We start from the raw sequence: 17,224 nt of genomic DNA, 5'->3' as shown, positions 1-17,224 counted from the left end.
ATATGCAAATGAAGCTCATAGTGCCTGTGTGTTCTCAGAGCAAAGAGAATTGCCATTGCTTTCAGTTTTTCCAGCCCTGTCTTATTAGACACACCAGCACCCTCACCATTCAGTGTTGGTGTGTCAACAGGTAGTGGCTTCACCTGCTGTTGGTCGCCACAAGACCAGCACCCCTTCCATTTCATTGCTACTAGCAACATAACAGCATGGTAAGACTTCTTCTAACATCCGCACTATTTACGATATACTGTAGAATTGGATTAGATTTGAATATAATGTAGAATTGGACAAAAAAAACAATTACCATATACTGTATCAGTTACTGAAAAAATTGTGAAATTCTTCTATTACAGTATTAGAAAATAATTTTAAGTCTTTGAAGTTCACAGCTCCTGGTCAGAAGGTTTGTCTCACTATTATTGTTCCCCCTCTCCTCTCGTCTGCCCCCAACTCTCCCCCTCTTCTCTTCTCTTCTCTTCTCTTCTCTTCTCTTCTCTTCTCTTCTCTTCTCTTCTCTTCTCTTCTGTCTCCTCTCTAGATGTCCAGTTGCCCACAGCTAGATGAGATACTGGAGCTGTACTACCTTCCGCCATTCTATGGTATCGAGTTCTGCGTCGGTTTCCCTGGCAACCTGTTGGTGGTTCTTGGTTATGTGCTTTGCTTGCCTGAGTGGCGAAGCATCAATGTTTACCTGTTCAACCTGGCCGTTTCGGACCTTATTTTCCTCTGCACACTGCCACGCCTTTCCTACCTCTACTCAAACAGACAACCAGAATCCAGTCCCTACGCTTGCGTCATCAACCGCTACGTCCTGCATGTCAATCTCTACTCCTCCATCCTCTTCATGGTCTGGGTCAGCATGGACCGCTTCCTGCTCATTAGACATCCAACACGGAACCACTTCCTGCTGAGACCACGGGCGGCGCTGGTGGTGACGGGGCTGAGCTGGCTAGCAGTCAACGTGCAAGTGGCTCCGCTGATAGCGCTGATGCTCCAGGACCTGAAGAGGGGAAACTGGAGTCTCTGCCACGATTTTGCCAGCCTAAAAGGGGACATCAATACATTAGGCTACAGCCTGGGGCTAACCCTGACTGGTTACATTCTCCCTCTGCTTTGGCTTTGTCTGTCCTCCTACAAAATAGCGCATCTCCTACGCGCCCAGGAAGGGGCTCTACCACGCCGGACCACTTCCTACAAGAGGCCTCTCCGGGTTGTTATAGCAGCAGCTGCCATGTTCCTGGTTCTCTACACTCCCTACCATGTGATGAGGAACATCAGAATAGTGTCAGGGCAGGACTGGGCAGGGCTGGAGCGGTGTACGAAGATTTATATAGAAGGGCTGTACATCTTCACCCGACCATTCGCCTTCCTCCACAGCGTTATCAACCCTGTCTTCTACTTCCTCATGGGGGATCAGTTCAGGGAGCTTCTATTAACTAAACTCAGAGAGCTGCTGAGCAAGACAAGACGGCACAGGGACCCAGCATGATATCACAAACACACACACACACACACACACTGCTGACTTACATATGCACACACATACCCACACAAGCTCTGCCTTTATTGTATTTTGTTTTTCACACTATCTATTTCTGTTGTTTTGCATTATAGTTCAATTCTGCTGTTTTGTATTAGTTCAATTCTAAATCACTGAAATAAATGCAATACATTTATTAAAGACTGCTTAGATCATCAAAGTGTCCAGGTATTTTCATCCTGACATGACATCTCTGGTCCTAGCACAGTATGTTTGTCACTCTTACTAATGATGTGGACCATCAGTAGCAGTATATTACACTTAAGAATAATAACATAATAATAAGCGATAAAGACAAGGCAGGATTTTCACAACATCAGCTATGACCTTGTTGAACAGGGGGACCTGTAAGGACTAGGGGACCAACTATGTAAAAATGTAAAAATGTGATGGTCAGAGGCTTTTGCAATTGTGTCACTTTTTAATAAAGCAGACCGAAGTATAAGTGAGCCTTTCTCTTCTGTCTGTTTCTCTCTCTCATCTACCTTTCTCTTTCTCTATATCTTTTTCTACCAAAGTTGTTTTTGAAGCTAGCAAGTAAAGCATTCTGTCAGTTTAATGGAAAGCAGATATTATTATGTCCAATATCTTTTGACATTAATATGTCAAAACGATGTCATCATTTGTTCTTTTTGCTGTTATTTGTAGGACTTGGACCCTAGAAGCATTTCTGGAAATGGGGAAAAAAAAAAAAGGTTTTAGAAGATGATATTCTGTGTAAGAATAAGTATGTGGTTACACAGTATAGGAAAATACTGTTTTTATATACACTACCAAATTGTAAAACTATTACTAAGTGAAAGCTTTTTTCTTCATTGCAAGGCTTGTTCATCAAAAACAACGCTGCCCACCTATGGTTAGTCAGTGCAACTTTGGCCAAAAACACTGGATTGCAACATGCTCAGGAAATTATCCGCCTGAACTATATCCCCTCTCCCAAGCCCTCTCCAAAAACTATTACCAATGCTTTGGCTTTGGTGAAATTTTTCCTTGACCCTGTAGCATAAAATTATTTTGTATTTCTTGGTATTTATGTGAAAGACGAGGTGATTTGTCTGATTATTTCTGAGAACAGCTGTGTTTTCACTACAGCTTCTCTACGTCTTGGCCATGTGCATGTTTTGAGACAAGATTTTATACAACAACTCAAACATTGGGAAAAGTGCACGTTTGTTATCCTTCACACATACTAAAGGAGGACGCTAACACCATGATGAAAATCAGACAAGGAAAACAAAGTGTGATTATTTGATATCCTTTGTCTTTGTTTCTCATGGATTCAACTGCTCCCAGCTTGCTCTGACCTTGTATTACATTGTTGTTATGATCTTTTCAACTAAATCATCAACAGCCGTCACCAAGATTTCCATAACTGAAGCTCTTCCATGTTTTCCCAGAAAGCTTTCTTTTGCCGTTCCCTGAGTAGTGTCAGCACTTCAGGGAAATCAAATGGAAATCTCACACACAGCTAACAGACATGCAGAGTGTTAGATAAGGGAAGGTCTCTCCAGACAGAGAGAGGCGTAATTGCATGTCATTCATTTTGTTTGCATGAGAGTGTGTATGTGTGTGTGTGTTTGCAATGTATGGATGTGTGGTAGTGTCAGCCTTGAGATACTTACTTTCTGCTCCCATACACACAGACACCACTACCGCCATCACAGCAGTCCTTGTTCTCTCATACTGCTTTTTGTATTTGCAGTATTGAAACACTGACCCTATGGGACCTCAAGAAAAATATCTAATGAAAAACACACTTTTCTTCACTATCTCTCTCCTGCATCCCATCAATCACTCTTGACCTAGGATTAGAAACAAATCCATACCTTGGAAAAATTTCATCTGTTGAAAAAATGTACTGAAAATATTGACTTAGGCTCCTGTTTTGACACAACATAAAATGCTTTTTCCACAAAGATCATCTTTCTTAAAGTCATCATGAGGTCCCAGCCCCCACTTAAGGTTCCTTCATGTTGGACTGCTTAATGCCCTGAATCTTCAGTACACACACACACTTATCAACAACTTCATAGTCATCGGACTTTAACACAACAGAACACAACAACACCAGCTTTCTTTCAACCCTGACTGATCGGTTATACCGCACCATGCCTGATCCATCATTTCAGTTACATTGGCATCACTTGTATTGTCCGGGATGAATGAAGGAAAGAAAAGAAGGAAGGATGAATCCTTTTGGCAGTATTTGTTGTGTGTGCATTTCAAGTTTTATAATCAAAGCCAAGAGGAGCTGGATTGAGATAGAGCAGCAGAAAAGTACATTTGGAATAATGCAGAATGTGAAGCTCTGTATTACACTATAATAGTATAGTGATAAAATATGATAATACATCGGGAAGATAATTCAATAAGGTAACTGAGACAAATAAGGCAACAGCAAGGACAATAGAGTGCACATGCCGAGGATGATGATCGTTGGTTAAGGTGGTGTTGTGTGTCGTGCGTGACAATTTAATCTTTTATGGTTCCTTAAATAAAGTGTTTATTCTAAGCAGTAATGATGTTGTAATGTCAATCTATTAATCTCTGAAAATGGATATGTGAATGATGGAATGATAGTCATCAACATTATTCTGGGACGTAGCATTCATAATGAAAATAAATCTATCTTGCCTGACTACAAGTCTAGCCAAATGTGTATTCAAACTTGCCATGGAAATGACATGGTTTATTTTCAAGCCCTTGCTACAGTGGTGGACTAAACCTAAAAGCAAAGTGTTTATTTGCATGATCTCTGTGCGTGTGCGCGTGTGCGCGTGTGTGTATGTGCATGTGTGCGTGCTTATTCGTGTGCACATTCCTGTACGTGTGCAACACGCTTAAGTGTTTGTGCACATTCTATACTGTATGTAGGTGTAATCCTTACAAAGGCACCATACATTATCATGCTTTTCAGGAATTGTCTGTCTTAATCCATTTCACGCTGCTGTTATTATCCCTCCATAGAATTGTAGGAATTTGGGAACAGTGCCACCATTTCTTATAGGATCTAGCTTTCATGTACAGAGGGATAAATACACGCATGTAGACACGCGCACGCACGCACAAATGCACGCGCAAACACATATATAATATCCTTGCTCCCAACTCTGCCTCTAAAACCAGGATACAGCAGAATATGTTGTTATTCACTGATCAGCATAGCATAGTAAGTAGTCCACTGTATGCCCAGAAGGGGAAGGCGTGGAGTGGTTTGTGTATGTGTCCTGATGAAGGAGGTTGGCCTATTTGAATCATCTCTTTATATAAATGGTCTGTTCGCACTCATGCATCATCCTCTCTGCTATCTGGAAAAAAACAACATGGTTTTTCCAACCTCTTTAGAAGAATGTGTGTAGGTGTGTGTAGTGGTAGACACACAGACTCTAGTACCTTTGCAGATCAACTGTGCTCTATCTTTTTCTCTCCCTCCACTCTCTGAACCGTCAGACAACTGATCCAACAGGAAATGCTTCACCTAAGCGGCGCCAAGAGGATTTGGTTTTTGCCTGTCTGTCTATACAGCATATCCCTCTCAGCCAATCATTCTGTTCACATCCAGTATCATATCTTATACTAGTTACTATACTGTGTCTATACACTTGTATTCCTCTTTCTCCTATTTGTTGTTTGTCCTCCACTCCTTCCTCTCCACACACACGCACACACACAACACACACACACAAACACACACACACAAATAAGATTAATCAGTCGTGAGAGGTTGGGTCAATTTATTGTCAGAAAATTACACATATCTTATGCTCTTCATATCCAGAGGGAACCAAAGACATAAAAATAAACAATCATATTTACAAGTAAGGAGTATGGAGCAGTGCTTAAGCAAAACAGTCAGGTTTCTGAGATGAATAACAGCTGTGTTCGTTTGAAAGGTTAAATGTAGTTTCTGAGACAGCGTGTTTCCTTGGTACAGATGGGGAGCGGATAGCAAAGAACACTCTGGAAGACATTCAAAGAACAGAATGGCTGAAAGCTACGACTGTTTCATATCAATGCTGACTTTTTTTCAACCTCAAGGGTTGGAAAAGAGTACATTTTGTTAACCACAAACACTCAAACAGGCATACGAAGGGGATTATTTTTCGTAACCTCTCCATGTCTCTGTTATCTGTTAGATAGTCATCCCATGTGCAGGGAAGTCACAGGATGAACTACAGAGAGAGAGATGGAGGGAGAGAGAGAGAGAGAGAGAGAGAGATAACATATGACATTAGAAAGAGAGAGACTGAGACACGTGAATGGCTTCAATCCACCTCACATGATGGCTGGGCCTTGGGGCAAGGAGATCAATGCAACCTAACCTCTATCACATATTGTATTATAGAATAGAGGACGAAAGACTAACAGTCCATAGTCTGGGAATCACAAAGACTTGTTACTGTTCCACAATGTTCACAAACATATTTCCTCAAAATGCAACTGTTGAAACTCCAGGAAGTGCCGATGCACACAGCCTTTACAAAGCATGCGTAGACTTGTCATACATTTGTTAGTATGAGTATTTGGAAATGGAAATGAGATTAGATGCAAGAACCTGTTGTGGACATACAGACACCATTCACACCGCAATTTTAGTCATCTTTGTGAGCATAGCCATACAAGTTTCTTCGTGCCACATTTGTATGGATTGCGTAAGTAAGCAAGTAAGGCTAATTCTTTCCTAGAAAATAAATGCTGTATTTAATAACCTACCACATGCCATTATTTGATGTAATGGCAGGAAGAAACCCTTTGAACAAATTAAACAATCATCTAATATGAAAAACATGACTTGAACAATCAAGCCCTTTTAGGTTTCATTATCAGCTGCAATGATTATGTCAACTTTGGCCTAACTGAATATCATCATTTGCTTCTCTAAAAATGTCAGGGGAAATTTTCTGCTTTATCAAGATTTATTCTGGATTCCAAAACCCCTCAATACTCTAATACCTCTGGTGTGGTGCGATGCAAAAGAGTGGAAAAATGTTAAATGTGTGACTTTAATATATTTACAGAAAAATAAAAGCATAACCAAAAAAAAAAAAAAAAAAAATCAATGAAAGATTAAAAAGTTGAAAACCAAAGGACAGGGGGAAAAAATGAAGCACCCAAACAACCACTGGTGCATTGTCTGCAAACACAGGAATGAACATTGAAAGTCGATGACACTTTTCCTCCTCTTTTTTCTACAAGTTTTCTTTGAGCCACTTGACATAGTTGTCCGTCATGCGGCGTGCAATCAGGAAGTCGGTGGGCCACACCGTGAACATCAGCGCTCCGTGGAATCCAGTGTCGTAGTGTTCGTGCGTCACCTCGACGCCGGCAGCCCGCAGCCGCGTGACGTACATAATCCCATCATCCCGGAGAACGTCGTACTCGCATGTCAGAACGTAGGCCTTGGGCAGAGAGCGTAAGGTTGCGTCTGGAACCAGAAGGGGCGATGCCCTCGGGTCGCCGATGGATCGAGATGGCCCCTCCGGCCCCGCTCCCTCGCCTCCCGCTCCCTGCACCACAGTGGGAGCGCTGTAGTTGTACTTCCCGTGGTAAGACTCGGGCAGGAAGGCGCTCCAGTTGACGAACTTAAGCAGGCTGGCAGACTCGGGGCTATTGTGGGTGTTGGCCATCATGGCTCTGAAAAGAGCCTTGTCGCTGGTGAAGTATTCACTCCAGAAGCGCACCATGAGGGTGCGGGGCAGGATGGGCATGTCCTGATTCTGCTGGTAGGATGGGGTGTTGAGGTCCAGAGCCTGCAGCACGGGGTAGAGCAGGGCTTGGGCCTTCAGCTGAACCTGCTGCCCAGGCTCCTGCTGTAACTATGGAGAGGCAGGGAGAGAGAGAGCGATCAGGAGAGAGAGAGGTGGAGGGAGGGTGAGAGAGGGGGGGGGGGGAGGGGGAGTGAGAGAGAGAGAGAGAGAGAGAGAGAGAGAGAGAGAGAGAGAGAGAGAGAGAGATGGGCTTACGTATGTGAAAAATGAGCTGAAAAATTTCAATGATAAACAAGCATAATCTGATCTCATGGATCAGTTATGGTTGCTTTTGGAGGCAGTCATCCATCACCCTCAGTCTTCTTATTTTGTCTTTATAGTCAATGAGCTGGTGAATAAACATTCAGCCCTGTAGGCTATGCTGAAGTTACAGTGTCAAGGATCATTACACTTATCATTTAAAATGTTCCAAAAGATGCCAGATTTAAGAGATATGTACTCTTTTGCCAATCCAGTCCCATGCTTTTCTGTTTAGCTGCATGCCCTGAAATCACAGAATGTGCCAACTCTTTGAGAAACAAGGTTTTGAACCATGGCATTTTTTTGGCTGTTTACTAGTGTAGGAGATTTCTATATTCTATGTGTTATAATACATTTAAAATAATGAATAAACTCATAAACTGTCAAGTATCTGATTTTCTGTGTGGATCTGATTAGAGAACCTTCAGGGTGGCAAAGGCACTTGGCACATTACTGAGTTTCCGTTTTTATTTTAATTGAATACATTTCCAGCCAACACTCTAGTATTTGGTGATTAATTTTGATATGTGCATTGTGTAGGTAAGTAGCGTTTGTAATTTGTGAAAAGGTACTAAACATTTTCATATAGGTCTGACCATCTGTGGCCGCTATCAATGCACCCACCCATAACCCAAAGAAATCAATCAGGACAGATTCCATTCCAAAGCTGTCATCTTCAGAAACCCCTTCTCCCTGCTTTGCTCAGGCCTTCTCTCTGCTCCCATATTGTACCTGTTCAGGTGCCTGAAGCCCACGGCACTGAGAGTCAATTTTTCAAACTTTTTACCTTTCATCCGCTTCGGTGGATCTCATGCGCAATGAAATGCCAGCTACTACCGATCGGAATGTCAAAGAATATGGTGGGGATTTTTTCATGCCCAAAGCGCCCTGCACACAGATTCACTCCCTGTCCTTCACTGTAACCTAAAAACTCATCTCTGTAAGAGCCACTTCATTTCCCCCGCCCCTGCACCATCACATAACCCTCTCCCATACCTTCCTCCTCTACTTGCACTAAAAATTAAACTCCTGACTTACCTAATTTAATTTCTTTGTCATTTCTACCAGGCTTTTAATTCTTTACAAGTAGTTGAGAGAGTGAGAGTGAGAAAGCCTATCCCTACCCCTGCTGAGCCATGACCTCACACGCTTGGAACTGTTGGCACATGGAAGCAGTTTTATAGTCTAAGTGGTTTGAGAACCCACAGGCACTTTCGTCCTTTTCTTTCATCGCTTGTGCGTGAATGACTACCATGTAAGTGCTTTCCAACATTATTCTGTGTCTGCAGCAGTCCTTTAATGACATATTTAGCTTTCTCATGATTCAAGGATTAATTGATGTGCAAGTCGGGACAATGTTTGCTAGCGTGCAATGTGGATTCTAATTCATATGCATTTTCGGCTGATTACCCCTTTAGCGTAAATGCTAGCACTTGTCGTAAATTCATGTTACATTGTAAAACCTATTCTCATGCCTGTAAACTGAACACTGATATTGTTGTATTTGTACATTTCTATGCAGTTAATGGGCAGCTAAGACTAATGGGAATATGTAACCTGTTGATATGCAGAGCTGGTCATGTTGAATGTTAATGACAAGGCATCCTACTGGAGTTAAATCGCTGTTCTTCATTGCAGTAATACCTGTATACATTCATATTGATACACTTGTAGCTCTTTTTCTTTTCTGCCATTGCAGAGCATGCACACACTTCCACACACCCACACATACACATGTGTTTGCCCAGCCACTGGTTTCCTCCGCTCACCACAGGTTTCAATAAATCTCCTTGAATAAAGAAGCTTCTCATCTATTGATTCTCTAACCAGAATCAAGTCGATATCTGCCGACTCAACCACTGTTGATTCCCAGAGGCCCTAGCTCTTTTATACGCTTCTATATCATACACTCTGAGAACACAGAAATATCTGTGAAATCTGTCAGATCACGGTGGTTTTGACGCTTGCAATCCTTACTACTGGTCACTAGTAATGCTGATGATCTGAGAATTTAAGCTCATTTGGCTGGATTAGAGCAACTTTAAACAGTATTACACATGATGGGCCAATGAGAGGTCACTTAAGGTCACCCAGCATGGTATGTTCTTGTGGCTCAAGGGAATACAAGGCGTACAATGTAATCCAAACTCCTGACGTGGGTTTGAATCCAGCTCATGAACTTTGTCATGTCACCTCCTCTCTCTGACCCATCTTTGCTATCTCTCTCTACATGATGTGAACCAGGAGAGCAGAGATGACATTAAAAACAAAAAGGTAAAAGAGATTGAGTACCTGCTGGGACACTGCAGCTGCCAGGTTCCCCCCCGCGCTGTCCCCAGACACAGCGATGCGTCCTGGATCCACAGAGTACTGGGCCAGCACCCCCTTCTGGAGGAAATGTTTGACCACATGGTAAACATCCTCATATGGGACAGGGAAGTGGTGTGCAGGGGCCAGGCGGTACCTGGCGAGGATACAAGGGAGCAGACAAAAGGTACACCATAAATAAATGGGAGCTTTGAAGGCCATGACACACAAACAGCATTTTGAGCCGATGGAAATGGCAAGAAGGCCTTCACAAGGGATGACGATTGGCAAATGGAACAAAATCAAGGTGGATAACATTAAGGGCTTTAAGGATAAAATGTAATGAAGATTGAACCAAATTTCCCATTTGCATTACTTCAAAACATTGCCTGTGTAACATGGCCTTCAGGGTAGAATGTCACTAATCTATCACTGAAATTAGTTTGTTGACACAGTTAGAAACAGTAGTTTGTAATTGTGCTTTCAGCTTTGTGATTTTGTCTATATTTGGTAGTACTTGGGCTAGATTCTAAAATCTGATCTAAATCCCTGATGGAAGACTATTAAATTATACATAAAAGCAGCAGATATGAAAAATAATAAAGCATGCTAACAGAAAACCACTCGTTCAGGCTGTGGAGTGTAAAATAAATGGTCGTTATCACAGTTCATTTGACAGTGTTATTTATGGGGCCCTGCACAGGCTACCTTCAACACATTATAAATAATCATCTTTTCAGAGAAATGTTTCCACTTTTCTAGAATACGTGATAAATCAAATGAGTGGGGAAAATTAGCAAACATAAAATAGTCATTCTTTAAATGAACATTTGGGGACATAAACCTATCAGTGAGCTGAAACAGTGACTGGCAAACAAAATAAGTTTAAGTTAAAGTTTCATATCAGTAATGTTTTTATATATCATGACCTAAAGAGTGGAGTGATATGCATTCATTGTTAAAAATGAATTTTTCAGGGGATGTGAACCATTAATACTTATGTTGGCTGAGTGATTGGATTTCAAAGGTCCCGGATATGGCTTTTCACCTGAAGGCTTAAGTCACTCCACCTTTGTTCCAAATATAAACCTTACAAAGTTGCTGACATCCAGTGTTGCAACTTTATGTTGCAAAATTGTGCTTATCCTGCTGAAATAAGGTCCTATATACATCAAAACTTAAAGATAACTTGAGTCTACAGTATTTCACAATATTAGTTTTTCTTGTTTTCCAGTGGCCTATGACCTGCTGTCACAACCCATGACCATCAAACTCACAGGAAACTCCACAGGGACTCAATCACACAGCTCTCAGCAAACTCATGAGATGTAAGTATTTCAATCTATAAGCCAAATATTACACATGGTTGGCTTTCAGAGCTCAGAATATCAGAATTAATCATTGAAGCCTTGAAAAATTGCGTTCAGGAATTTGGATGAGGCAGATAAGGCAATACACACAACCCACCCTAACACACACTCACTATGGCAACTAACAAAGTTACTTTACACTGACAAAATAGAGAATCTGACTTTATAATTGATAGGATCCCTAAACCACTCTGCCTTCTCACCCAATTATTGATTGCTAGAGCTGAGAAGGGAGTTAGAGGAGGAGGGGGGGGATAGGCAAGAAAGTTACAGTATTTGAGGAGCACAGTTAAAGACGGACACACCAAAGAAACAAACCAGTGAGTCAGTGTTGCTGTGACAGGGAAGGCCTGGCGAGACCCTAATAAAAACCTGTCAGCTCCACTCTACTGTATCTTCACTTCCATCTGGCCTGTGACTAATGGGGAAGGACAGGCTCACTGGAACATAATAATAATAATAGAACTCTGCACTTTGTGTGTGTGTGTGCGAGAGAGAGAGAGAGAGAGAGAGAGAGAGAGAGAGAGAGAGAGAGAGAGAGAGCATGTCTTAACTATCAAAACTCAATGCTCAAAAACCAGAGAAATGCATTGCCAGTTATTGACCATTATACAATATACGTACCGGTCCTGCCCCTCACCTCTTTTCACCTCTTGTTGACATGCAAATGAAATAATTAATAGTCATTTTTACCCAGACTGGACTCTGAGCATTTTGTGCAGTATATTAGCTGTACATAATGGCTGTACAGTATGAAATACTCACTCTACAGAAAGGACCACTGCGTTTAGCTCAGTGACTATTTCTCTGGCCAGGAGATCGTACGGACTCATCCCTGCATGGACACACAGGACAGACACATATCAGAGTCACAATAATTACCTCCATCCATTCCAGTTATCACACATAATTTCACATGAAGGGAACTCTAGACTAAGAGAGATGCACCTGCCATCTCGTCAAGCGCTACTTCCTGGCTGAGACACAAATACCCATGATCACCGTTACTGTAATTATTATAGCAGTCCCAACAGATTGCAAGGACAGCATGAGATGTGTCAAATCGCGTGTCAAGTCTTTAGTATTGGGTTAGCATGGGTAACCTCCCTCTGAGGTCCCTACTGCTCCAGCAGACGGTGTGTTATTTCCTCAGGAAACTGTTGAGAGGAGGGCTTGTGTTTGACAGGAATTTATTATTCGTGTTATCTCTTGCAGGGAGTCTAACGCTATAAAATCACTTGTCATGTCAAATAATTAATACATTTCGCAGTGCTTTCTCATGGCAACAGAGGGATTACTGTGCCCATCCATCCATCAAACTCACTTCTACCCCTCTACTCACGGGAGCTGCCCAGACACCATCCTCCACCATGCAGGTATATGACAGCTCTCCTGAGCTCAGTGTCGCTGGCCAGCTGCTTGGGCTGGTACAGCACCACCTCCACTCCATCAAAGTGCTCCTCTGTCACCTGGACACGCTCGTCAGATACAGGCACTACCCCTTCTGCCAGGGTAATGAAGTACATCACCCCCATGTAGTCCTTCAGCCCTACTAATTCACTGAAGTCTGCCTGGAAAGAGAGACAGAGAGAGAGAGAGACAGGGACGGACAAAGAAAGACAGATTACAGAATGTACCATTGTTCACACCACCCAACCCATGCCAGCATTGCTTCTTGTGCATGCAATAAAGTTAGCACATATTCCAATTTGCCCTATTTTAAAACAATGGCCACCTTGACCAAGCATAGTTAAAAGTATATAATATTCACAACTGTCACTAGCCTCAGAGAAAGCTAAGATGCTAAATTGTGTAACCACAATAAAGGAGGGAGGGAGAGTGTAGTCATGTGAATGCTGTACAGTAGAATGTTAATAGCCCAGTAAAGTCATCTGAGTTGTTTTCAGCAGTCATAACTACATAATAAGTCATAAGAGCATGACTCAGGTCCAGTGAGCCGGGCGGTCACCAGCTGAGATAAGGCAAATCAGCTGAGAGCTGACATACTGTGTGACCACAACAAACTGAGGAGAGAGGCATCTATTGTAAGCTCCACCGGCTATCAGACTGAAAATAAAAATTGGAGTTGCAGCTGTGGATTGGTCTGAACTCAAGCATTCAAACTCTCTTTTGCTTAAGTAAACATAGAAAAAAAAAACAGAACAGTAGAATTTCACTTGTCTAACGTTCAGGTTGTCCTTTCTATCTAAAAGTCAGTGTATCCCTAAGACTGATGCAGCAACTCTCTCTCTCTCTCTCTCTCTCTCGCTCTCTCTTTTGTGCTGCATTAGATGTTAAATTATAATTTAACAATAAATAGTAGGCAGAGCCTAGCCTAGAGTATTATAACGGAATTAAAGTAAAATGCATTCACAAAGGATATAGACCTGCAAACCTAAATGGTTATATCAAAAACAGTACTTACCTACAACTCAAATAAAAACGTCTTACTAGGGATATTAAATTTGTACTTTGATTTTTCATACTTAGGCGCATTTTACATTCAATAGTAGGTATTCCAATCCTTACTAAGGTCTTGACTTTTTGAATGGAGTAATTTTAGCAAGGGAGCCTAACGTCCTAACGCTATTTCCACTTTCAATTAGGTATGCTGAGGTTTTACTAGACTGACAAAGGTGTGAAATTAAAGCCAACTGTATAGGCTAATCGTATAGGTTATTCTAAGTTTTCTAACCATATAAGTACCTAGAAATAGCGTTTTAAACCTACAAAGAGTTGTATTAGGCGCACCAGGATGGGCTACAGTAAACCAGAGGCGTCTAACGGCCATAAACAAAGAGTCGATTTCCTTAATAGGTTCTATTCTTAGAACAGGTGAGCAGGACTATACAACACATGGATTAGCATCTGACATAATCTGGTGTAACCAGCATGTCTATCGACACGCCAACCTCAGCAAAATACATTAAACGTTTAACCTGACAAATGAACTAACCTAAGAAAACAATTGCAAAAAGCAAAACTAGGCTACTACACATAATGTGCTCATACATTAATCTGCATATAAAATAAAATAAGAGAAAAAAAGATCTATATCCTATTTTTATTTTTGCAACCTAGGCATACTATGAATAACATAGCCAAACTAATAATCAGCAATGCCAGTATCCTACAAGGCTAAGGTTTTGGTCCTTACCAGGTGGCTGAGACTTCTGAAGAAAGAGTTGGTCAGCATAAGTTTCCATCTCTCCTCTATCTCTTCAGGAATGGGCTCATAAATATAATAAGCGGTAAAGGAGCCGAGAGCGACGAGTAAAAAGATGCCTCCCAACCTCATTTTACAACGTGCGTCCCCAGCAACTGCAGGGTGCAGAGAGAAATAGGGTGTCAGCTGCGCTTAACAAGTCAGTCCGGTGCGCGGCAAAGCTTAATCTGGGTATTAATTTTGGATACAGGCCAGCTAAATATGACAGCACGTGTTTTGTGTCATTTGATGGTTATCGGCGTGCATGATCGGAGCTCCTCATCGTGGTTAACACTGCCCGTGCGCGTTCGCCAATGCATGTCAGTGTCTCGGAGTGTGTCCCGCAGATTTAATTAATGTGTCCGTGACACGGAGACAGGAGCGCCCCCCGCTACTCACGAGGCAGGCCGTCCCACCTTGGCCCACACCGCAAATTCCTCAGGTGCTTCCCGAGCAGACGGCACACCAAAACACACAGGTTCAACAGGACGAGCGACCGAACTTTCTGCCAAGATGTAACTGATGCACAAAGATTGTAAATAAACAGTGGTAAACGCATCCAGCTTTGCGGTTTTTTTCTTCTTCTAGTGTTTCAATATAAATCAATTTTATAGGTTAGCCGACTATAAAAATATCACAGCAAAACTTCAAAATATCATGCAGCTACTGTAGTTTAAAAATTCTAAAATAAAATTCTATAGCCTAGTATGGTAAAAAAAAAAAAAAAAAAAAAAAAATCCATAAAGTATGATAAGCTCACTATAAACTCACTATTGAGTGCCCTCAGACATAATTTACGTCTCTACAGAGATATTATAGGACTATTATAGTGATTCCTCGTGAGGGGAAATCACTCCAGACTCTGCAGCTGAAGCACTGAAACAGTGTTGTCAGCAGTGCGCCCTGTATGAGATATCCGTCGGCACTTTGCACCTCTGTTGCACCTAATCGGTGGTAGTCCGCTTGTAATTCCTCTATTTCCTCGGCTATATATATCCAAGTCGCTTTAGGAATGGGAGAACCTTTGGAGAAGCCCTCAGTATCAGTATGGCGACGCATAATCTTGCTGCCGCTGCAGAAGGAAGAGACTCAGCAGAGCAGCTAAACAGTTATGGTTGTGCGGCAGCCTAAGCTAATTATATTATTGGTGACCGTGCCAGATAAGATGCATCGTTTCGACAGGCTGGATTGGCTGTCGTGGCAATATGACTCTCCTGCTCTCACGTTTGAGAAGGAGCCCTGCACGAGAAGCCAATTCCTGCAGGAGTTTGACAAAGGAGTTGTAAGTGCAGGAAGGAGGGAATTGTTTTTGTATTAGTATTATTTTACCTTTGATAAGAAAACGTGACTTTGATAAGAGTTCATCACTGATACCTGTTTCAGCACATGCCCACATCTCCAAGAGGTGTAACCCTTTCCAGGTCAGGACCCACATTACTTTCTTGTAGAAAAACCAGTGCAAAAGTCAAATAGTACAGTCCTGTACTAGGCCTATTGGAGTCAAGTATTCAAGTATTGTAGGGTCAGCTAAGGCCAGTCATTACTGACAAACCTACATCCGCATTAGAGTTCACAAAAGGAAAAGCTTCTAAGCACACAAAAATACGCATATCCTCATGTGATGGGTTGATGATATTAATTTATTCACAGAGATTTTCCCTTGTGATGATTACTGCCTCGTCCTATAAACTTTGCCTCAGAGCCTTTGCATATTCTCTGGTTTGGAAGTGAGTTGGTCTTTTTAGACTATGTATTTTAGTTAGGTATCTTAAGTAAGTTTCAACTCCCAGAGACCTGAACCACGTGCCTCCACGTGACTGTGTTTCCCCCCTCGTCACGATCTTTTCAAACTTTCTCTGAGTCAAACTGGAAGTTGTAATTGGCCAGTGTTTAGGCGCAGGCAAGTGTCTCCTTCCATCAGCCATCAAACTTTGCTGAGGCATGGTGGGTTGCTGGAGGATGCGGGGTGAGGGGGGCATGGTGAAAGCCTCTGTGAGACTGATCAGTGCTGAGCAGTGGAATACTAAATCACTCCTCAGAATACCAAATCACACCTCAGACACTTCGGGATTCCCCCCTGAATTCCTTCCCTTTTTTTCCCCCTCCAACCACTGGCCTCCACTCAGCTTGAGGAGGAGACCACCTCAGTTGGTTAATAAAACTTTCATGGAGCTCTCTTCACTCTTTGCGTCTTGTCGGTGGGGGGACCTGTCAGAGGGTGTGGGGGTGGGGTTGTTATCTTCATCTAGAGCCGTGCGGCACCATGCTATGCCACGTGGCTGCCCAACACCCTGCTGTGTGTGGGGGTAGCTCAAGCAGATATAAAAATGTCTGAAGAAATGTTTTTGACTCCAACAAGAAGTTTCACTACTGGAGTGTGAATGTGAGTTCATGCGTGAAAGTGTGTGTGTGTATGCCTGTGTACATGCATGCTGAGAATGTGTGTGTGTGCACATACAGATACTTTCATTCCTTTGTGTGTGTGCAAGCTTGATTAACACATCTAGGGAGGCACATAAAATTCTTATAATTAAGGAATTCCATGCAGACCTTCACTGCTAATGATGAGTAGGAGCAGCAAACTTTGGAACGTTTTAATTTGCAGAGCCCCCGCTGAGAAACTGGATGGGCTGCATGACAAGAGGCATCTGGAGGCACTCAATTCTGAGCTCAGGCTAAGCTGAGGAGAAGAACCATTTTCTGTTCAACACCTTGAGATGGTGGATGATATCGTAATATGATATGATATGATGACAGGTAAGACAGAATGTTTGGGTGTAATGGCAAATAAAAT

The 17,224-nt window shown here is 42.2% G+C and overlaps 2 protein-coding genes across 2 annotated transcripts; one reads left to right on the top strand and one right to left on the bottom strand.

Annotated features, from left to right (window-relative positions):
• Nucleotides 1–186: 186 nt before the first annotated feature.
• On the top strand, nucleotides 187–1,972 carry LOC139907720 (succinate receptor 1-like). The gene is made up of 2 exons (XM_071894216.2): nucleotides 187–209; nucleotides 539–1,972. Exons 1-2 carry the CDS (start codon nucleotides 207–209, stop codon nucleotides 1,487–1,489), a joined length of 954 nt encoding a protein of 317 aa, XP_071750317.1. The 5' UTR covers nucleotides 187–206; the 3' UTR covers nucleotides 1,490–1,972.
• Nucleotides 1,973–5,268: 3,296 nt separating this feature from the next.
• On the bottom strand, nucleotides 5,269–15,452 carry aadac (arylacetamide deacetylase). Its single transcript, XM_071927817.2, has 5 exons — nucleotides 14,383–15,452; nucleotides 12,568–12,796; nucleotides 11,991–12,060; nucleotides 9,841–10,012; nucleotides 5,269–7,356 (listed from the first exon to the last, which is right to left on the bottom strand). The coding sequence occupies exons 1-5, from the start codon at nucleotides 14,521–14,523 to the stop codon at nucleotides 6,730–6,732; spliced, it is 1,239 nt and encodes a 412-aa protein (XP_071783918.2). The 5' UTR covers nucleotides 14,524–15,452; the 3' UTR covers nucleotides 5,269–6,729.
• Between the last annotated feature and the right edge of the window lie 1,772 nt (nucleotides 15,453–17,224).

Source organism: Centroberyx gerrardi, chromosome 6 (genome assembly GCF_048128805.1).
Source record: "Centroberyx gerrardi isolate f3 chromosome 6, fCenGer3.hap1.cur.20231027, whole genome shotgun sequence".
In the NCBI taxonomy this organism is placed as follows: Eukaryota; Metazoa; Chordata; class Actinopteri; order Beryciformes; family Berycidae; genus Centroberyx; species Centroberyx gerrardi.
Note: the sequence above shows the minus strand (reverse complement) of the source record. Positions and strands in the feature narration are given on the sequence as shown.